General features: G+C 40.7%; 1 protein-coding gene across 2 annotated transcripts in view; it reads right to left on the bottom strand.

Moving 5' to 3' along the window:
* Positions 1-24382, bottom strand: part of arnt2 (aryl-hydrocarbon receptor nuclear translocator 2) — a 74924-nt gene that overhangs the window by 37749 nt on the left and 12793 nt on the right. Inside the window, exons 2-6 of one of the 2 annotated variants that reach the window (XM_080497168.1) lie at positions 23171-23282; positions 18093-18140; positions 12891-13092; positions 12088-12301; positions 7180-7282 (exon numbers count right to left, since the gene is read on the bottom strand). In XM_080497168.1, coding sequence (XP_080353294.1) covers positions 7180-7282; positions 12088-12301; positions 12891-13092; positions 18093-18140; positions 23171-23282 — 679 coding nt within the window. Of the gene's footprint in view, positions 1-7179; positions 7283-12087; positions 12302-12890; positions 13105-18092; positions 18141-23170; positions 23283-24382 lie in introns of both variants that reach the window. The other variant, XM_080497167.1, reaches the window with a different exon arrangement.

Consider the following 24382-nt stretch of genomic DNA (forward strand, 5'->3'; position numbering starts at 1 on the left):
AAGTACAAGCATTCAAGGGCAGCTGGATTTGGTTTCACAAAATTTGGTCTGAAGTTTAGGAATAACTTTTTTTTTTGGCTTTGTTTTGTTTTATGAGTAGCACAGAGCCACAGCTTTTTCTGTTCTTCCTCAGCATCTTGCAAACAAACCAGGGAACAGCCAGAAAACAGCAACTTCAGCCACAAGAGCTGGAACACAGAATCGCATTTTATGAGGATCAGAACAGCATTGGCTGTTTTTTTATTAGCATTTTATGTTATTTTTAAACTCCTGACGACTTGGTTTTGTGTTTTATTGATTCCCCTTCCTTACACAACATTGTTACATAAATCCCTGAATTACGGAATTATCATATTATGATATATGACCCGATCATCATCTGAGTCACAAGCACAGACAAATACAATATGCATCACTTAATTGTGTTTCAAGAAAAAGAGAGAGATAATGATTACAAAAACAGCTCATTGGGATCAGAAGTCAAATCTTTGATTACCTTCCAATAAGAATTGTAGATTTGCATTAGACAGGAAGGATTTGTAAAGTCAAGACTGTTGAGGTTCACCAGTCCACAAACGGAGGCCATTTCGTACTGTGACTACTCTCCCTGGAAGTGGCCGAGTTGGCTTCAGAGGTCATGTAGGGTCATCAGTGAGTGCTGTCGGTTGTTTTTGTGATGAACAAACGAATGCACGAAGACAACAATATGCTATGAACATTAGGAATGGGAGTACACAGACATCCGTTGGATCGTTATTACAGTGACTGTCAACTATAAATCTGCCAAGTCCGAGGAGAATGTAGACTGGGAGTCATGACAGTTAAGTTACCATCTACATGGTGAGCATGTGCAGTAGCAACATTTCGGAAAAGTTTGCATTTTCTTCAGTTTCCATGGCGATATAGTCAAAGTGTGTTCGAAATATTGTTTTCAGTGGCTCCAAGCACCGTTGTCGTATAAACAAACACCCAAAATGCAATGAACTGGTTCCATTTCTACTGGAAAACATGTAAAGGAGGGCCTAAAACAAACAAATTCTCTTTTTAGATCTGCAGTCACGGCTCAGCCCGGATTCATACGAGGATGTTCCCTGCAGAAGAATCTCCCTGAACTGAAGCAGTTCTGTAAAAAAAAAAAAATGAACAAATGCACATGTGATCTGCATCTACTGGATGAACTTGTTGCCAAATGATGTTCCAACTCCTTATTATATCTGGTGAGGTTCTACTACTCTTGACTGCAGCACTGTGAATGTTTCCAAGTTTTGTTGGTTAAAGTCAAGAGATACTAGGGTGAGGTGGGAAGTAATATGATATTCACATTTCTTTACGACCAATTCATCCACAAAACCAGTTGCTTTCATTGTTTTTACAAATTTCCTCCCACTATAAATCCAGTTGAAATGGTTCAAACATTGAGACATCCTCCTTATGACACATTCCTCTCCATCATCTCGCAGCTCGCTGGCCTCATGAGTGAGTGACCGCTGTTAGCGGCGGTGTCCCATACCGTTGGATCTATTTAGCCTTTCCGTCGCAGGCCTGACGACATGTATGAACCCCAGGGTTTGATTGATCGGTTTCAGCCTCTGGCCAAGCTTCCTCGAGGCCTGCAGTGTTCAGAAACGCTGTGTTTTTCCGTGAAAAGCCATGTCCCGTGTCTGAACATTGCATAAGTCAGCCTGGCTTTAATATTGGCTTCCCTGAAACGTTCGCCCACTGATCTACTGTGCTGCTCTCAGCGATGTTTATGTGTGTGTCACAGAAGGGGTTTGCGTTTCAGTGTTTGCTTGCAGCCTCTTTCAGACTGTCCCAGCAGCATGTTGTTTGAATTATGCAGAGTCTGAATAGCAACAGGAAGAGGAAAAAAAAAAAAAGAAGTCAGTTCAACAATTTCATAGGAGCATAACATAGTGTGGCTTTCGTGCAACTCGCAACCCTTTGTGACGGATCCAGACAAAACAAGGCTAAAGCAGCCCCCTGACGGTTCGACACACTCTGGCACTGACACCGGCACAGCGTGTCAGGCAAAATTGGAAAAGGTGTGGTTTTTTTTGTTCATTGACACACAAATTCTTCCAAACCCTCGAAGCAGTCAAAAGCCGCTTTGATGTCGTTTTGGAGCCAAGGAGCAACGAGGCCTGTAGGGCAAACCATCTCATATCCTCACATGAAGCGCAGGAGATGAGACGAAATTAACAAGGATCTGCGTTTTCAAGGCTGCGAAGCTGCGGAGATACACTGATACACAACAGACGGGAATAATTACTGAAATGTATGTAAGATGGCAAGCTTGCTATGTCTAATTATCTGTGAAGTATGGAAACATCAGTCATTTAACCAACAACCTTTGGGGAGCAAAAATATTAATGCCATTACGTCGAGATAGAAAAGCATATGGCTTGAGGCTCGGGTAGTGTGAAATAGGTTATGGGTCCATGAACATCCCAATTTAAAAAGGCAGGTATGAGTCATATATTGTACTTGTGCCGAGTGGTATTAGGCAGCCCGGTGTGTGCACACTGTCACAGATGTCCAGCTTCAAAATCCGACGTTACAGAACAAGAATCTACACACAGAGCCTACGACAACTCCTTCAATTCCGCTGCGTATACTCAGAAGACGCGAGTACTTTGTAAAAACAGTTTGTGCAAAGCTCATTCAGAGACCCATTTATACATTTATGTTTCATCTTGGAAAAGCAATTGCTGAAATAACACGTGAACCACATGCATTTTTAAAGCGAGACGAGAAACTTCTCATTTGAACTTTTTCACCACCATGAGTGTCGATGGTTCTCATGATCGCCACCTGCAAAAGTCTAGTGTTTGCTTACTACCCATTCTCTGGAAGTAAAGCTTGGTCTGCCTCTGCAGTGATCACTTTACACCAGGTAACATTACTAACTTTAACCAGAGAAGATTAGGATTCATTGATGACCTCCTATTGTTGCTGAATTGATGTGAAACAGACATCACTCTGGAGCCTGAAGTCCCAGGAGAATATTGATTGAGCGTCACAACACACAGGAGGAAACGTTGTTCTTACTGTCCTGCTGCTGCACATGTGCGGAAAAATCATTTACTAATGCCGTGGGGCAGAGTAGCAGGGTATCGGAAAAGTTGCATTCCTCCCAGTTTCCACGGTAACGGAGTTGAAGCTTTAAATCATTTCCACGGAGATAGAGCGTTTTCAAAAAGTTCCACCTTGGAAGCAGTTTTTTCCAAAGTTCAACAAAAGTATTCCGTTTTAAATTAAAAATGTCATGTAAAGCTTTTCGGTTCCCCCATGGTTTGTCAATCTGCGCTTAGTCACGGTTAATATTTACACACTGTCATTGAGGTCAAACTCCTATCGATCAGAAAGAGGAGTATAACTGATCATAATTCAATCCGATTTTATTTGATTCACTAGTTAGAAATGGAGATTTATTTCAGCTTTAGGAATGAACCCCAGCCATTTACCACATTAGCACCTCAAACAACAGGCCTTTATGCAGTACAGCCATCATCCATTATCCATTATAACACACAATAAAGCTCCTGGTAACGAAATTCGGATTTTATAGAGATTCTTGTAGTTTTAGATGTAAACTTTAGGAAGTGATTACTTACTATTTTTAAGAGTTAAGTTAAGAAGCCTTATTGTCATTGTACAGAATACAGCAAAAGTCCGTTTGGTTGCATCTCTCTGATATCAGCAGCAGCAGCATGTCACATTTGAGCCTTTTCTCAAGGCATCAGATTAACACGTGATGTCAAATGGGTCAACGATGAATTGTTCGATCTTGAGCTTTACTACAGATTTATTGTCACTCAAGCTGTTCAGATTATGTCAATTCATGTCTCCTCTGCTTCACCACTGTCTGAACAAAAGTTAAATAAATCTCATTCTTTCAGCAGTCTGACTTCATTACATTTGGTAATTGGATGGCAAAACAGTCGGGTCACAATATAAACAGGTGTTTTCATACAAATTCTTATTTAAAATGAATAGAAAATCATTGATGAGACCTACTTTTACTGATAAAAACATTTCCTGAAGTCTGGCGGCTCTTTTAAGTCTAAAGAAAAACCTCAAAAACATTTCTATTCAAACAGGTTCTTGGTGAAGAAATGTCTCTCTTGCAGTGATCTGTGTTTCTAATCTGATAAATTCAACAACCTATTAATGTTCGCTTGTGTGGAAGAGGTAAGTTTTTACCAGGAGAAGAAAGCCTTGCAATGACTATGAGATTATGTGTGTAATATAAATAAAACTGAACTGGATGGATGGATGGATGGATGGATGGATGGATGGATGGATGGATGGATGGATGGATGGATGGATGGATGGGTTAAACAAATCGTCACACTGTTGCATGTTGTTTGACCATTTAAATTGATTGCGTATTGATGAAAATGGTGGACTGACTGACTTGATCTGCCACTGTCCAACTAAAACAATTTTAATCTTTAAGCTCTTCATATTTTAATACACAGTTAAGGTGAGGAGTTTGTTGCTTTTTAAAAGTTATGATATCAAGCTGACACGGATCGCAGTGCGATACAGCCGGCTTCATACAGTCAGTAATCACCATTCAAAGCCTCATATCAGCTGTTATTCAAATGTTTAGATTGGATTCTTCAGGGGAATTGTGGGTCTTTCCCAGGAGAGTAGAACTCCCTGGAGATGTGGGTATATACTCGAGTTTGTCTTCTTTTAAAGCAGCCCAGAAATGGCTTATTTTTATTTTTTTTTGCCTTGTCTTGCCATGAGCCTTGTATACCAAGTTCATCCAGTGCCTGTACCTCCTCGCACTGAGCGAAGGCCACTCAGCTCTGGCATACAGTTCACAGTGGTGGGTCTGTGATTTAAATGTGTCCGATCAATCAAACTTGTTGAATGAGAGATGCTGTTCATGTTACCGTGTGTCTCTTGTCTAAAACTGATGTTTTCTTTTTCCTCTTCATTTGCCAATCAAAGTATGGACGATTCGTCTTCAGTTGACTTATACAACCTATTTGTTCACCACCCCGAGACGCCTTCACAAGTCTCCTCCTCTGCCCCGGGCACCATGACAGCCCCACGCAGGGTCGGCACGGCACCACTGTGGCAGCAACCGCCTCGACAACACAATCAATCACATATGAAACTCTAATGTAAATCACTTGTGGAGCTAATTAGAAACAGCTCAGCGTGGCTCTTCGGTGTTGCTTCTCAGCAGTAAGTGGGGAAAATAAAGAGCCTGTCACTTGTGTCTTTGTGAGCGTCTAATGGCTGTCACTTTGTCGGCTCCATACTGCCGGCTGGCCGTCACGTTGCATGAGCCCCTGCTGCTAACCACGAGAGCCAGTTCAGCCCAAAGCATCTCTACATGTTACAGATAACCTCATCTCACATAGACACTGTGGTTTTACAATCAAAATAGCACCTATTGTGCTTCTCGTTTTACATTTTTAACTAAATTGGGTGTTTCCATTCACAAAAGAGGGTTTCTAAAAATCGATCTCGTCAAAAGTTGAACGTATGCTGTGATCACTTTGATGGCCGACTGAAGTAAACAAAGTGGTCATCTTTCTGATTTGCTCTATTAGCCAAACCCAATGCCAAGTCATTACAACTCAGTGAACGCGTTGCCATTTTAATTGCCTATTCATACAATGTAACTTCACAATCAAACTCCTTGCTGAAAGCAGAGACAATATTGGACCCTACAGAGACTGAAGACAGCCATCTTATGGACAACAGTGGCATTACAGATAGAAATCAACATGGACTTTGTGCAATATCATTAAAAATCAATAGAGCAGTTATTCAACAACAATATCTTGACTCATATAGTATCTTTACAAAGTGCTTAAACCAATTATCTAACTATTCGAGCACAAGTGAATCATAAAACCCAATATGATCTCAAAAATAATGATAAAATAGCAGGAAAAGTCAGATATAAAATGAAAAAAGTAACAAGCTCTCAGAGTGAAATTTCATTCAATAGTATATTAAAACAGCCCATCATCACATAAATGATGAAGTCTCTAAAAAGGGGTGAATGGTCACTGAGTCTGTGAGCTTTATTTCCCGATTTTTCCAAAAAAACCGAGGGGATCTGATGAGAAAAGCTTGGTTCTTTATTGTCTACAGTTTGTACTTTAGCTTTAAAAGTGATCAATACAATCTTAAAACACAGTGGCGAGATTATAAAACTGTGATGTGATGTCTGTTAGTACCAGTGAGTTGCATTTTCTTTCCTAGAAAGGTTTTCTCAAGGTCACATTTTTGCCCACACAGTCCAATAGAGCATGTTTTTGGATGAGGTTAAAGTCCCTCCACGCCAAAGTGATCCAGACATGTCTTCATGTGGCTCCCTCTGTGTACAGAGCGCAGTTATAGTGGAAAAGAAAAGCCTCTTCTACAAACTGCTGATGCCAAAAAACACCAAGCAGATCATCGGCTGCAGGTTCCATGTGGAACCTTAAAGACGATGGTGGAAGATCAAAAAGGGTCTGACTTGTCGCAGCAGTTACATCCGATTACATTAATGACGTTACAGTAATTTCTACAATGATCCTGTCACCAGATGTGTAATTCTATAGCAATGTGAATGAATTACATATCCATGTTTGCTCATTTTGAGGTACCTTTCAGGAGACGTCATAACTGATGACTGATTTAATTTTCTCACCCAATTAACTTTAGCGAAAGTGTTTTGGGTTTAGAAATGACTAAAAAGATACTTTTCAGTTAAATGTGCTCAATTTAGATTCAAAAAGCTATGAAAAGATCAGGAGGTTGGTTTTCTTTTTGGGTTTTTTTTTTAATCTGACCGATATTAAGCAATTTGCTTCTAGAAGTTGGTTTCACATGAAAAGGTGTACTATCTAATGTCTTCAAACTACACCTCATGAATAAATGAAAAACTGACCAGACTTTTTTGTTTTGTTTTTGTGACTACCAATACTCGCATCAACATCTCAGCTGAGATAAACGGCAGTATCAGAATAGGGATTTTTCTTAAAAAAGCTGCAAGTTCATGTGTTTTGTATGTCTTAATATGCACTTCATTGAAATTAAAAGCTTTCCATTTTTGAGTTATTAAAATGTAACACTTGTTCAGGACTGCAGTCAGGTGTGTTTTTAAGAGATGAGATAGAAACACATAAAAAAAAAAAAAAAAAGTCCCACAGTATGACCCACCTCATGCGGCAGATGAAGGAGCGCCGGGAGCCCATACACATCCTCATGGAGGACTGCTGCCCCTCCTTCTTCACCGTTCCCGTCTTCAAGTCCAGAATCCGTCCTGGTGAGACATTAAAAGACCAATTCACTAAATCTTTCTGCCTGTATAAAACGAGGCTGACGCTTGTGTCTACTGGTGATGTGGCGTTCATCCATTTAATGGGCAAACAACTAAATATCCAACAATCATCCCAATTAATGTGAGGGTTTTCAGTGGAGTTGAAACAAAAACGGACATTTAAATTTACTGTAATATTAAAGATATCCATCGAATTTGAACTTCGTAAGATACTACAGTGGTGTCAAAATGATGCAACATAAAGATACGATTTTTCTTTCCTCTTAAGAGGAGATCTTAATTTCTTGATGTAAATATTGTGATTTATCATTTTAAAAATAGCTCACATTATGAGAATCAACTCGCTTTGCATAATCAAGTTGCATCCCTTCAATAATACTAGAATGTTTGATGTACAGTATGTGAAATGTATATGAGGGTGCAATCAATCTTCTGTGAAATTTCCTTCAGAGCAAATCCCAATGCTGCAGATTTTCCAGTTTATCTCAGACTGGTAAAAAATTTTTCATACATAAAATGTGTAACATTAAAAAATAACATTCAAATATTTGTGATTGCATAATGATTTTTTTCCCCTATGTGCAAAATGATAAAGAATAAATATTTTTTTTTTTAAAACCTAATTGATGTAGATTCTGAAGGATCAAATCCAGATTACATGAGGAAAGGCATCCGGTGTAAAAACTTCAAGTCTGTGTAAAATAGAGCAGCTGAATGGCCTAATCAGTCTCTACACTTAATCAAGCTGTATCATATTCATCATTCCGCAGAATGTTATTGGAATTACAGTAAAAGGCCACTGTGGACGAACATCAAACTGCCATTAGCGTGACACAAGTGCACATTGATTTCCTCCAGCAGTTTCTGTTTTCTGGATGGAGCGAGAGGCATTCCTGAGCGGGAGACAGCTGATCGTCGGGGCTTGCCAGACGACGGCTCGCTCAGACGGCTCAACGGGACCTGCCAAGTCTTCATCCAGTGCTCCGTCTCTGAAACTGTCAACACCGCTGAACAGAGGTCGCGACACTAAGAAAAGAGGAATCAATCTTGTGAGTCGAGGTTGGTGGAACTTCGCTGTAGGAACTCCACCTTTGATCCCAGAGCGAAAGAGGAGCGCAGGACTAGACGTAGTGGAAAAGTCAGAGACAACCCCCCCCACCCTGCCGAGCGCTGTTACTTTAACCTGCACGAGCGCTCTCGGCCATCATTAACGCGGCTCTGATTTCTTCCAGCTGGAGCAGGAATGAAGAGAATCTGGGATCTATGAAGCCGACTGGAACCTCTCACGCAAACACCGTGATGATGCATGACGGAGAGCGAAGGAGGTAAACACGGGACGCAGACGATTACATCAACAACTCCACAAACACTGTCTGTTCTCTCTCACTCCGGCTCGGCTGTACCTGCATGGCCACCGCGCGGGGGTGGGGGGGTGTCTCGTTTTACACTCCAGCACCAGTTTATTAGTCGCAGCCTGCAACTTTCTGTCGGGGAACAGTTGGACGACAGTTGCGTCATCCTCACCCACCCAGGGAAAAAATACATGACAGCTTTCTGTGACTGGAGCCGAATGTGTTTACACAGAACACCTCCAGTCAACAAGACGAACTAACAACAGACAGAACAAACACTGGATCAGACCGATGACTGAAGAGGCTCCACGTGGAAGGAAAAATTAACAATTTGACATCTTTCGATCGACTCAGCAACTAGTGGAGAATCCCCATTTTTAATAAAGAATGCAACCTGTTGGGTCCCCCCCCTCCCCCCACTATCTGCTAATCAAGAAGACTAAATTTATTGAATGCATTTGCATTGTTACCTTACAATTTCCCTTATGTGTACAATTTGTCTAACCTTTTTAAAAATGATTTTAACTATTTATCTACTTGTTTACACTTTAAAATGACGCATAAAGGGAGCAATACCCATAATTTCACTGTATGTGACACATAATGAGAATAAAGCCATTCAATTCAGTAATTTGGTGCCGTCGAAATAAGTAACATGACACTGGTTGTAAACTTTTTTTTCCCCAAGGAATCCAACAGATTGCTTCAAGTAAAGCCTGCAATCGTCCTGTCTCATCGCCAACATGCCAAAACACTGCAGTGATGACAAATGCGAGCAGAGACACAAACCATTCACTATCTGTTTCACAGGTCGGCCTGCTGATGAATATCAGAAGTGACAATATTAGCTTCAGTCAACATGAGCAAATGTAATTTTGACTCTCAGAGGAACTAACATCTGTAATATCCAGAAATTACAGTTTATGGTATTTTGCATGAAAAATATAAACTAAATTTGATTCGAGTGACATTCATATAATAAAACAAGGTGTCATTGTAGATTAAGATGAACTTGGTTGCATCAAAAGTAACTATTTTTCTTGTTTAATTATTTTGAATTCAGCAGAAAAACCCCCCACAAAATCCTTAGAAATAAATGAATGACTGCAGCAATCTTAAATTAGAACACACAATGTCATTGATTCAAAAGCGATTACCTGTCCTGGTGTCGTATCTCAGAGGCTTAAAGCATCGGCTTGGCCTCTGCACTGTCCTTGTATTCTGACACATTACCAACAACACTAACAGAGACGTCTGTCACAACCTGACATACAGTAATCTGGACAGCATTCACGCAGGTGGATCACCGAGCCTCGGTTGACCGAGACAACATTACCGGTTCACTGATTTCTCTTCCTTCCACAATTCGATGGATACTGCCCAATGCGGACTGGAAACGCCTCACAAGAGCTGCAATATGAAGACGTCGCGACATCATCTCTCCTTAAAATCTATCAAATTGCAACAATTGTCCATTTTTTTCTCTTCTTAACACATCAACTCTCACTTCGCCTGTCATAATGCTTACGCTGACCGGTCTAATGAACACCATCGGTTGTTTTCCTGACTTCTAATCGATTTCAGGACAGTCTCAGTTTGCGCTAAACGTAGCTCTTGGTGCTGAATTCCTCGCTTTATTAAGACTTGAGCCACAATCCAAAGCAGACTGTTGAAGCACGAATATCTTCTGCTGCGTTACACGAACGACCACAATCAATAACTCAAAAACCTGGGAAAACTGAGAAAGACTGGCACTGAGAAGTGTAAACAGGTCGGAGTGAGATGAAGGTGGTCCTACTGAAACGTGCCGCAAAACACCACAGAGACTCCAAGAAGATGGCTTTGCAGTTCAGTCTGTGACGTTTGGAAACGCTCTTAATGTACAACCATGGTTTATTGCTGTACGTACGCCACGTTGTATTAGTGTAGAAGAGGAAAGCCTTTGGACCCACACACACAAAAACCAGTAATTGAATTCCCACAACAAGATACAGGCAGCAACAACTGGTACACAGGAAATGACCACTTGGCCCGCTTGTGGCTGCTGGGATCTCGCTCTGGTCCTCTCGTGTCATTGAAAAGCCTCCGAAGTTCAGACCGTGCCTCCAAAACATCGTGCCTCTCATTCAGGGAATGAAGCCTATCTTGAAAGGCTGCGTTTGTGGCGCCTTCATCTGTCACGGAGATTACCGCCTTATGAGGATTACATGGTGCTGTTGGGCACGGAGCGCTTCACAGGGCCGACCGGGTGGAATGTGAAGACGAAGGGACACAAACACAAAGTGTGAGATACTGAGGAGTCGACCGCTCGGCGTCAAGAGGCGGAATTTCAACAAGACAACGCTGCCCTCTAGAGAGCAAACTCGAGCTCACAACACTGCTCCCTTCTTACAGAAGACCAAACCTTCACAGTTGAATGTGTCTTTAATTTTAGATTTGACCTTTTCTCTGATTAAAACGGAGTACAAGCAAATAAAGTCAGATGTCCAGCAAATATCTAGTCTTTTTGGTTGGGTTGAATTTATCCCAGCTGGTCATTGAGCACGATACACCCTGAACAAGTCCACTTTTCATCATGCATACATGTTTTTGTGCGTGAACTAAGAGAAAAGCCCAGTCTCAGTGGGAATATGCAAACTCCAAAGGTGTTTGGCCTCAGGTTGGAATCAAACAGACAAACTTCCTGTGAGGCGAGTGTGCAGGCCACCGCTGCACCATAACGCCCTCTAAATAGAAACGTTTCCTATTTGTGCTCACAGGAAGTGTAAACGTCTTCTACATTCATTGCATTCAGATCAAATATTTGCAAATTTTACCTCAGAGGCCACATATACTACAATCGCAGCTTGACCGGTTAAACAGTGCCAAAATAACCTTCAAATGGAAACTTTTTCTTAGTTGTGGCGCAGAGTATATCGAGATTTTCACAAAAACAGACAATTACTGCCAGAAATGACAACAATCTCAACATAAATCCAATTTTAATGAAACCTTCTGGTGCAAAATACAGTGAAATGTCCCCCAAAAAAACCTTCTGCTATAGCTGTTGCATTATGGGTTTTTACAAATTCACCCCAACAGTATGGCTATGACACTAATGCGAGTTTGCTCGCAATGATCTCAGCGTCTCAGTGTTGTGTCCACGACTCTACTCCATGTTCTACCTGTAAATACACAAGAAGGTGCCCAGGTGTCCTTTTATGATAAAAAATGTGTGTTTAAATCTAATTAGTAAGTCTAAAAAGCCTATGGGTGTGGCCACGGTGTAATCACCAATAATGTTAAATTGCTAGACTACAGAGAGGTAGATAAGTAATGAATGTTATTGACCATAACAACAGTTCAGAAAACACTCAAATCTAAACCTAATGCACATCAGATGTTGAATGTGTCAAGTGAAGGGCATCAGCTTCACCAAAACAACAAGACCTGTACCTGTCATGGAGTTTTCCGACGTGCTGAGCTGTTCCCTCAGCTTGTCCACGTCGTCGGGGTGGACCTGCTCGTACAGGGTGCTGCCGAACCACTCCGACTGCGTGTGGTTCAACACCGGCGTCACAGAGTCCGACACGTAGATGACCCGCCCTGTCTCTGCGGCGACCACAAACAGAAAGCCGTCGGCAGCCTCCAGGATCAGGTGCTTTAGCTCCTGCAGGAAACACACATTGACAGAGACATCGACTTACATTAATTTCCTGCAGACTTATTCTAAATGCCGTCAAGTATATTTCCCTTGCTTTTTGGGTATTTCACACAAATTCAGGTATCCATAACACATGTAAAGCTCGTACACACATACACCCAAATGCAACAGCTATTATAAGTTGTGTACCATTAAAGAGGTGGTGAATTATCAACTCAAACTGTGGGAGGTGACCTATTTACAATCAGCAGTACTAGATGCACTAATTCATCATAATCAGCATGATAATCCCATAGAAGCACTATGGCGTCATTATCCTGGATGCTAAAAATAAGCAAACACTTGGCTTGTTTATGGCAGAAACAAAGTTTCTGGATCATTTAGCTTCTCTTCTAACATTGCTGTGTATTTATCTACATCGTCACAGAGTGTGCGCAAACCACTCTGAGGATTCAGGGTTGAGTCGTTTAACGTCTGGAAACTTTTTAAAGGCTTTTTTCTTTGAATATGCAAAAGCTAACATTCATGCGTGGCCCTAACAAACACACATTTCTTAACATTCAGCCTTGTTTGTATATGCACAAAGTTTCTGTACTTGTTCAGTGAGAAAAGAAGGCTTGTAGGCCCCGTCGGTGGACGTGTTCCCGGTGCCCCTCATGGACTTCATGTGGGAGACGGCCATGCGCAGGATGGTCAGTTTGTCTGGCTTCCGAGCCAGAGCGCTGCAGGTCGGCACCATGTCCGACAGCTCGGTGATGTACTGGGTCATTTTGTTACGCCGGCGTCGTTCGATCTCGCTGTGGTTTTCCCTACAACAGAGGGTAAGGCAGTCAGGTACTTGGAAGATTCACACGACGAACCACTTCCTGTGTACTGTTGGGGATTTGGAATTCACTGATGCGTTTGGATTCATTACTGAGGTTTAGTTTTACTCAAGTACCAAAAACACAACACTTGTCGTAATTGGAGTCACAATCCCCTTTGGGAAACTGGCCATTTGTCATCAGTCTTTCATCAATCTTCGGCCCCACTTACACAACAACATTTCTAGTGAATCTGCATCGGTTTGCGTTTCCATCTCAGAAAAGTTTTTTTTGTTTTGTTTTGTTTTAATTAAAAAAAGACATTTTTAAATACATTACAGTCATTCCAATGTGCTTTTATAGAGAAAATAGAAAAGCCCAACAGAAAAGTTTTGCATTTAGACAAACGTTTTGAAAACGATCTTATCTGTTTGCATGAAAACAGCAGAAACATTGAAAATGATGTAGTTAGCTTGCCAGCATGCCCCATTTCCACAGAGACGGAGTTGGAGCCTTTTCAAAAAGTTCCACCTTGGAACCCGTTTTCAAAAAGTTGACTTCGGGCATGTTGTTAGGTCAGCGGGCACCCAGAACACAACAAAAGTTTTGCATTTCCACTTGAAAGTGTTGTGAAAATGGGGCCTCTGACTTTTGTCTTTAAATAACTAATATGTTGGTCACTTCTACTGCAAAATCGAACAAATTAAGAGCCGAAAATCTCTAGATTTCTTCATAATGCATTTATGCAAGGGAGAAAATCCAAATGCGACACCAGTGATCATGTTTCCGGCTCCATCAGGAGCAATGCAGCAGGTTTAGCCACAGCTTTCATAAAGTCAGAGGAAGAAAAAATTGCAGTACCAGCTTTTTTTTTTTTATTCATGCAAGTCGATAGCAGTACAACCGGCTATGTAAATCACATCTATGTTTCTACATGGCTTCACGACTCATCTTTGCTTACACTTCTCTTCAAATCAATAAGTGGAAAATTAAATGGGCTGAGATGAAAACAGAACATTAATGAAATAATAATTTAAAAAAAGAACTGCAGTCCTCATAATACAGAAGGATTCCCCCGAGGGAGAACAAGTTTTCTTCTGTGAATCAGCAAGAGCAAGTGTTCGCTGGTAAATTTATTTTAAAAAGGATCAACTTGTGTCCAATGTGTTTATCTAGAAATAGAGACTGTTTTAATCCCATAAACTCATAGTGATATTACTGCTACTGAATACTTCCTGCTATTTGACACAAGATGATTTTAGAGTGTTTTCTTGGCCAATGGTTTGATACATTATGTCAGAAGAATTGCCTGCTGTGCTGACAGAGATTAGCTCCGAGCTCTGTGTAATAAGCGATTCATTCTGTGTCGGGGTTTAAACACACTTTGACTCTCTTTGACTTCTCATTTCCGGAATGTTTGCCTTCTTTAATCAGCGTTACCCAGCCTTCAAACATCTCTACTTCCTTTTCTTTTACAAGTGAATGTTTTTAAGTTATTATAGTACATAACCTTTAAGGCTATAACTATAGCCTTTAAGGCTGAAAAATGCTACTCAAATAGAGCTGGGTTAGTGGGGTAATGGGTTGGTGGGTGGGTTTGATGATGGAATTGCTTGGCCAACTTGCTGGATTGTTGATTGTGTTGGTTGGATGATCGGATCACGGGTTGCTTGGCTGATTGTTGTAATTTTCATTGGCTGGTTGGTTCGTTGGTTAGTTTGCTTGAGTGATTGGTGGCTCGGGTCGGAAGGTCAGGTGGTAGATTGGGTGGTCGGTTTGGTGAAGGATCGGGCGAGTTTGCTGGCTGGTTTGTTGTTTTTGTTGCTCGTTTCTTCATTGGTTGGTTGAAGGGCTGGGTTAAGTGGTTGGTTGGTTGGTTGGTTGGTTGGTTAGTTGGTTGGCTGGCTGGCTGGTGGATTGCCGTCATCTTGGTTGGTACGTAGTTGGTTGGTTAAGTGTTGGTTGATTGATTGCTTTGGTCGGAGAATTTGTCGTTTTTGTTTCCTGCTTGCTCGTCGGTTTGTTTAAAGACTGGGTTAAGGTAGGTGGTTGATAAGATGGTTGGTTGGTCGGCCAACTGTTGAAATTGTCGGCCTCTGGGGTCATTCCTTTATTCAATAATTGATCAAATGCATCTACTAAGACTACAGTCTGTCTACATGATATCTGACGAAAGATCACTTAGCTGAGGAAAACTTCACCCACCAACACTTTTTGAACTGTTCAGTGTTTGACTTCGATCCACACATCTGTATCAATTTCGATCAAATGTGATTTGAAAGCAAACACTGCTCTGATCATTTCGCGCCTTTCGTTAGCGTTTCCCTTGTTTAGGGTCAGAACAGGTCAACAGCCTGTCGATCCCTGAGCCCCTGGGAAATCCTCTGTGGCCCCAGCTGGCTAGGCCTACCTGGCATATCTCTCCTTATCCCCACCAGCAATCTGATCATCATCATACCTAGAGAGGAGAAAGGGGGACAGCATGTAATGCAGTGTACAAACACAAGTTTCAAAAGCATTGCATAGCAGCTTCACTGTCCACACTCCTTGCATGCAATAATTATATGTTGATGGTGATGGATGTTTAAAATGTGATGACAACATCATGGGGAAAAAAAATGGAAACATGAGACATTGCTCAAGTAACCGCCTCCGTCTTAAAATAGCCTGGTACTCGTTGGGTTGCGTCTTCGTTCCCATTGCTTCCATTGCTCTTGTGGCTCCTGTGTGCTCTTCAGCAATACAATGAACCCAGCTACCTTGTGAACATTTGGGAGAAAAGTTGAAGTGTAGTACAACAACCTTAACTGGTGTTTTCTCAACCAATCAAAGGCGAACAAAGTAGTTTTCTGGTTGGTTAGTTAGTTAGTTTGATTGTTCAACAGCTCGTGTACCAAGTTGCATATCTTTAGTTATTCTGATAAGAACCCATTCAGAGGACAAAAAAAGAGTCTTGTTCAAAAATACCCCAAAGACTTTTTTAAACCCCTCAACAATGAATGTTCATATCTTGAATTACTAGTAAAATCCAAAGTATTCATATTTTACATAGTTGTTGTAAGTCATAATGGCAACGTTATATCAAAAAATAAGGAAATCAGTAGAAAACCCTCCGTTAATCTTCCCCAGAATGACCCAGAATGTTATTTTAACCCCAACTGCTTGTTTTGTAATTAATGTTGCTTTATTTTGCATATTAAATTGATTTAAACAGCCTTTCCTGAGCATGTATTAACTTTTATAAGGATACATTTCAAGAACTTTTACTGCGTAAAAACTGTAACTGTAACCAAAATCATTGAATCAAGGGCTGTCCGATCTGAATGATCCGATCATCTGACTACAACCAGTTTGTTAACCGTCTGCAGACTTTGACGACTGCTCATTCACTATAATGATGTATATTGGAGACATGCATGCATAACATCCACAACCAGGTCTGGACATCATGATTTGGACACTTTTCATATTAAAACTGGAAAAGTCCACTAGATGTCAGTAAAGTGCACACAAAACAAATGCTCTTTTAGAAACAATGTATTCGTTTCATATAATGTTTACAGCTCTGAACGCAATTACAGAAGTGTTCTTCTTTATAGGGCTATAATAACCTTCAAGTTTAAACTTTGAATTTTATCTTTGTTGTGGCGCAGAGAATATTTGATGAAAATGTTTATAATTTCACAAAACCAAACAATTACTACTGAAAACTCAAATTACATTCTCAACATAAAATCCATTTCAATGAAACGTTTTGGTGCAAAACACAGTGAAATGTCAAAAAACCTTCTCCTACAGCTGTTGCTTTCTGCATGTTTTAAAAACACTCCCTGACAACATCCCTGATATTTCAGCTCAGGTCTCAGTGTTGTGTTGTGTCTGCTACTCCTAAGAAATTAGTTTAAAAAAAATCTAGCTTTTCTTTGAAATGTTTACCTTTTGCTTGGTGGTTTAGTCGGATTAGAGCCTCTTGCAGTCCGATTTTATATCACGTGCCTTATGTTTGACAGCCCTGTTCTAGATGGTTGCCAAACGATGCTATCTGCAACTCGTACTATTTTAATTTGGTTGAACACACATGTTGCCATTTACTGACCAAAAATAACATTGTTAAAAGTGCTGATTAGTAAACAATTAAAAACTAAAACAACTTTACAGATCACTAATGTGATTTTATTTTTTTAAGCCAAAAAGGAAAACATTGTGCCCACATGAGTCTATGAATGATTTGACTCTTGCCATTATTTACCAGTTCATAAAGTGCAGCACACTTCCATTCACCTCTCCATGATGTCCCGCCAAATGATCCGAACCATTTTTACACAATCACACAATAAGAATCGCGATGAACTGAAGCTCCTGACAATTAGGGTCATTAGCGCTTTGATGAGAGAAGCATGTCGATAGTGAATGAACAGAAGTAAAACTCTTTACAGTGTGAACATGAAGCTTTCCACCCCACATGAACCGCACGTCCATCATTACGTGTGCAGTTCCTCCTGTGGCCAGCAGAGAGCAGCAGCTCCTCCTCCTCCCCACTAACAACACCCATAGTGGAAGATACAAATCCTCAGGAAAAACAAACTTACTGCACATCCTACAGACTTACACACAACACAGACAGAAAAGAACACAGAGGTTGTGAAATAAAAAGTGAAGGCACAGTTGAGATGCAGTGACAGAGAAAACTTCAGTTCCTCTTGAAAGAAAAAAGGAAAATATAAGCATAACATTGTATTTGGATGGGAGAGAACTAAAAATATATGTGATGAGGTGTTTGAGTTGCTGTCAGTGTTATAAACAGGGTACCTGCAGGGTTTCTATGATAAAACTGTATGACTGTGAAAAAAATCCACACAATTTAAACTTTTTGATCTCATCAATTTAAATTTGTTTACCTGCAGATACCCTGAAACAAGAACCAGGAAGTCTTTATAAACTACTTCTCGGACACTCTGAACAGGACCGGTGTTGTCTGCAATCTGTGTTCTCACCTTGAAAATTTGCTGGGTCCTTCTCCGTCTTCATCGTCAAAGTCCATTCTGAGAAACAAAGGGAAACAGGGTTACTCCGTCAATTCCCGGTGTGGTACAGTCCTTTCGCAGAAAGGCAGTAAAACCAAACATTAACTCCAGGCTTGTGCTTGTTCTTCATGAAGTTCTTCCATCATCCCCTAACAGCAGCCCTGTGACGGATTGAAGACCGGCCTTTTCACCCAGAGACCAGCAGCACCCTGCCACCCCCTTCAGAGCCATTTATGCATAGATGATCAGGGGAACATGAGTTTGACTTGACAGCTGTTCCTCACATGGCTGTAAAGCCGAGTCTGATGACATTCGCACCAATAAATCAATCGCCTCGTGTGGATCCTTTCATGTCAACGTGCCATCGCAGGGAAACGTGATGAAAGCTTCACTCCACTCGAGCCCCGAGATCGAATCTCTCCAACAGAGTGCAGTCTTGGATATTACGCAGAATCAAAAGGCTTCGAGCAGAATTTTTAAACGACAATGATGAGATGAACAGTGACAAACACATCTGAGATAAAAACCTTTTTTTTTTTTTTTATCTGAAAGGCCAACATGAATGTGTCAAAGCCGAGCTAACGCACAAGTTTGACAGCTTTTACCAAACACATTTTCTGATAAGATTCCAACTATCATTTGATTACCAGACTATCATCATACCGTGAATGGACACTTTCATCAAGAGGCAAATCTTCAGGGGAAAAAAAAAAAAACGCTTTAATGAAAGCCTAGAAATGGAATCTTCAACCGTTTTGAAATTGAGAGCCATTTCAATGTGTCCTGGTAATAAAAAAGGTCAATTGTTACAAATATCCTGAGTAATTAGGATTTTTTTCCCCTTTTTTTTTTTTAAGACTGTTAGAAGATACCGTAAAGACTACAAAAAAGCAACCAGGTGCGTATGGGCACCTCGTTACCGCCCTCTGATGGAGAGGTAGTAGAAGACATTATGCGCCAAGCTATAGGTTTTCAAAAAATGGGGGGTGGGGGCTGACTGGGGAGTTTGAGTCAGCAGAAGCTTAAAAACAGGAAGCAACCAGCACACTGTGCTCATTTTGGAGAGAAGCCTGTGCAATTTCAGAAGTTCCAAGGTATTTTTGCCACCATGACAGGACTTACTGTCTTTTGATAATCACATCTGATGTGTTAAATTACTCAAATGGACCTAAAACTCTTATAACTTATGATTTATCTTTATCTGATTTAACTTATTACTTATGAATCTGCAAAGCTTTCATTTAATGAATAACCAGAAACCATTTTAAAATTAGACTCCTCTGGTTGTCTGCTTTATTATTTGTTCTCAGACATGAACAACCACAGACGTGTCCTAAATGTCAAAGGAAACTGATTTATCAACTAGAAATGGCACATTTGTATTTCAGTTCTTTTGGCAATTACAGTAGATAATTCATACAAAAGGTTCAGCTGTTAATAATCAACTTTCAATCAAGAGAACTAACCTCTTCATATCATCATTGTGAAGGAATGTAATAGCATTCCGTTTAGACGATTACTTCATGAGCACCACAAGTTCTTTGTTCAGAATCAGGCTAGAGGTCTAGAAATTCAAGAGAAGGCATCAGGAGCTGATTAATTAGTTAACTCCAGAATGCAAAACTAGAAAAATAAGAATCTGCTGACAATTTAAGCACGAAGAATGTTATTTGAACCAAATTTCTGAAATTATTTCTTTTCAAAGAGACTTTAAATATTCAAAGCTTCTTTGTAGAACAAGGAGTGGTTTCATTAACTTTATGTTGGGTCATTAAGTCCACATTTGCACAACAATGTTTACAAGTGAAAACAGAAAACTTTTGTTGAGTTTCGGGTGCTCGGAGCCACGGACGCAACTTTAAAAAAACAACAACAAAAAAACACTTCAACTCCATCTCAGTGTACAACAACAGTTCTTCTGCACATGCTCAGTAGCTGGACCATAAGAACAATGTTTCCTCCAGAGTATCATGACTCCCAGTGCAAATTCTCCTGTGACTTTGGAGTTCTATAGCTGACAGTCACATTGAAGTGTAACTACAACACTTTTCTGAAAAACAAATGCAAAAACAATGTACTTTCACATGAAACTAAGAAAATAACAAATTGGTCAAGCCAAGTCAAGGCTTTTATTTGTCACACACAACAATTATACATAATATAATCTGCAGTGAATTGTTTTAAGCAACTGTTCCGCACAGATAGAACATGTTGTATGGGATGGAAGAATAAAAATAAAAATCTAGAACACACATAATGAAAATAGCAAAGTATATGACATTAATAATAATAAAGACATTCAGGGCACACAAAAGAGAAACGATAAATAGATGAATGTGGGTAGGCCAAGGTTGAATATTGCAAATAAACAGTATATACGAGGCAACGTGCCGTGTTTATTTTTCTCGGTCCAACAGGCAGACAGCCTGGGGGAAGAAGCTCCTTCTCGTCTTCAGACATGACAGAAGCAGTAAGAAAACCAACTGGAAGTTAAATCTGTCTTCAAGATCTCCAAAAGCATACGACCATCCACACGGACCAGCTAACGGCCTTTTACAGTACTCTGACATCATGAAGAAAAACATTTGCTGATCTAGTTCAAGACCAGAATGCCATAATCCCTTAATTAGAGTCACAAACAATTGTCCTCAATGAAACAAAAATGTTATATTGAAAGTACCAACATGCCCCAGAGTTTTCATGTACAGTCACTCTCAGTAACCACACAAGGCTGCTGTCTGAGGAACCGGCTCTCGGTTTGGGTTGAGGAGGCAAGGACAACAATTTCTCCGACTTTTAAAAGACAAGGTTTAAAAGTTGCCTTTTGACGAGGCATCTGAAGTAAGCGGAGTTCAGGTGAACCTGAACCGTTGCTTAGTTATGCTGCTCGGGCAGCTCTCGTGACGCACTGAGCGGTCCCCTCCTCATTTTCATTTACACGCCCCTGCCGCATGCATGAGGCCCGGTGTGTCGTCCTCGCTGTCCTCATAGCACTCTCTGTCCTCTGAGCCGTCCTGCACAGATCTCTGACTCCGGAGCTGCTGGGTTATGATCCATCCACAAGCCGCCTGTTCTGTGGTTGTTTGCGGAATCTAAGAACTTATCTATTCTCCTCTGACCCTTTCTCTCTCAGCCAGTCGAAGCAGTAAAGAGGGAAACTTCTTGCTTATCTTATCCCAATCATATCAAGGCTTTACTTCTGTTGTCTTATTAAGTCTTGACCTCGATGACTGATCTGCTTTCAGCTTGACCAAATATTATATATATATATATATTCTTATGCGTGTAAACGAATATCGCTGATCCCTGTATAGTGGAGGTAGAAAAAAACAACAGTACAGTGTAAGCGTGAGCTGCCAGGATGCTTTTAGCACTACTACACTGTCTGCATACGGAGGCCACAGAGATGATTGTTGCATACCTGATGTTGGCTTAACACACACACACACACACACACACACACACACACACACACACACACACACACACACACACACACACACACACACACACACACACACACACACACACACACACACACACACACACACACACACACACACACACACACCTGAATAAGTAAAGCAGTTGAGACAAGAGCAGTCCCAGCTGGGTCGCCGTGCCGTGTTTATTTACCACACAGCCCATATCTAGGTCTGTATTATTTATTCATGTTTATGTAGGCCTATTGCCTGTGCATGGGTTAAATGTACTGGCCTGCACCCTGAGGATTAGAGTCGCATTGTCGACACTGTAGTTCGCAGTGTGTCCTGTATCCGGCTCGTTTCTTTGCTGTTCCTTCCACACCGATGCAGAAGCTGCAAATGCCTTTTGCATGTCCAATGTGGCTTTATTCATAATGGATTTTTCTTTTGTTGAAGCTCTCCATCTTGATAGAACAATGAAATCCAAAACGTGTGCATGACAATCAGTGCTTTAAGGATTGCTGAGATCTTCTTTGTTCTTACATCCAGGAGGGTCTCACTAACCAATGAATCAGTTAAAAGACACGTAACGTGATGAAAATGTAATACACCAGTGATATTGTGTCTAACTGTGTATAACTATGTAAAGCCCAACGGATGTAAAAGCCATCAGGAAAAAAATTTAATGTTAAAGCCAGCTGACCTTTGAAAACACATGAATGTACAGCGTTTTCCTATATGAACACTCCTTGTATCCCCATTATATCTCCAGGAAAGCTGACTTGGACTTTTCAAGCGAAAACATAAAACCTTTGTTGCGTTTTGGTTGTCCGTTCACATGACAACGGTGCTCAGGAGCCACTGAAAACACTTAAAATGCTGTTCGACTCAGTGCGAACAGGGAGTATTTATGTTGCAATCATATGCCCACACAAAAGGTTTGAAGTAATAGCACTGCCAAGATGTGAAAATATATATTGAACTTTACGAAATACAGACAACATTTCATGTGTTTCTAACAATGTATCCAAGCGGGAAAGACTCATTTTAGCAATTGTTTCCCTAAATCAATATAGTCCAGTCCAAATACGTAATACTTATTATACTTAATACTTGTGCTGCTTCACAGCTGGAATGGAGGATAAAAACGTTATTAGTCATTTGAAAGGGAAATCTATTAACTCTTGCAGTCTATATAAATAGTCATGCAGTCAATCCATCAGGATTCTTTCACAAAAACACATTACAAATACAAATAAATATATAATATATATTACTGTAGTGGTTCACAATTTTCTGAATCTATTTGTCTCAATGGCTGATTTTCACAGTATTTTTCATCTGTGCTCATTTTTGTCTTCAGCGTAGATTTTCATTAAAGTTGGAATTCCCGTTCACATTGCATCGAGTGTGCACATTTTCAAGAAAAGAAGTATAATCCTGATTTTTGCATTTCTAAGTCTTGATGGTGATAAAATATGTAAAGATTGTGACGAGTCTTTAAAGAATACCAATACAGCTTTTCATTTAGGTGCTGCTGGTCTGAGTGATGTTCCATCAAACCGTAGTGAGAATTTTACATGGACAATCGTGTCATTTTCACTCGCATGTGGAGATACTCACCCTCCCGATCTCCTCTTGCCCCCGCGGCCTGCCACGGCGCCTCCCATCCTCACCTGGCCGGACCCAACTGCCCCTGGCATCGCTACCGTCCCCGGCAACTCGCTGCCCATTTCTGGAAGGAACACGAGGGAGAGGATGAGCACGTGTACAGTCAATAGATTTATTTATCTGGGTTAACATGCTGAAAAAGGACTTTGTTTGATAGAAATTGTCAAAACGGTCACTTTTTTTAATGCGAGTTGATCAGATTTGTAAACAGACATGGAATAAATGCAAATAAAAAATGTATTATATAAATATATCAAATCACATACACATGCACACAGAGCACAAAAAGCAAGGAACATTAACAGTGGAAGTACATAAACATTTGTATAGATAGACGAACAAAAAGGATTGCTATTCCGACACTCGACAATAAAACTACCAAGTCCCCGGAGAACATCGATATTGTTATTGTCCATCGACTCCTACATGTGCAGGGGAGCAATAGACCACGGCCACGGTGCGCATGTGCACTATCCCCCCCCCCCCGTTTCCATGGAGACAGAGTGAGAGTGTTTTCAAAAAGTTTCACCTTGGTGCAAAAAAGCTGACCCATTAAGATGAAGCCACCATTACTGGTTTGATGTCAGACTGCAAACAATGCAGTGACCTTACAAAACCATTAGTGGGCTTCTCACAAAAGAAACATGCCAAGAAAAGGATGCCAAATGCTGCACTAAGCAAAATGTGCTTCATGGGATTCAAAGAAAACTTTTATATGTGGGAGAAGCTTGTAGTCAAAACTCAAAGTGCTGGGCTGAATTATTGCTTTTCTTGCAGGTGCAACTCACAGCCTGGACGCCAACTTGTATGCACATTGTGGTGATGCTTTTGGAGTTCAATCAGGGTTTTTTGGGGGGGGTTTTATGCACGCAGACTCCAACAGCACAAATTATGTCCAATAGCCAACTACAGGTAATTGTGATTGCTTCACCATCTTTCCACTGTATTCACTCAGTCACTCATTCATCCAGATGCAATTGATAGGCCAAACAAACCCTCCAGTATGACCCAGTGCACCAAGTAACACAGTTAATATTTGATACAGTGTGTATTCCCCCCTATGTCTTTTCTTCCAAAGACACACACACACACACACACACACACACACACACACACACACACACACACACACACACACACACACACACACACACACACACACAC

Source organism: Blennius ocellaris (assembly GCF_963422515.1).
Source record: "Blennius ocellaris genome assembly, chromosome: 1".
NCBI classification, from domain to species: Eukaryota; Metazoa; Chordata; class Actinopteri; order Blenniiformes; family Blenniidae; genus Blennius; species Blennius ocellaris.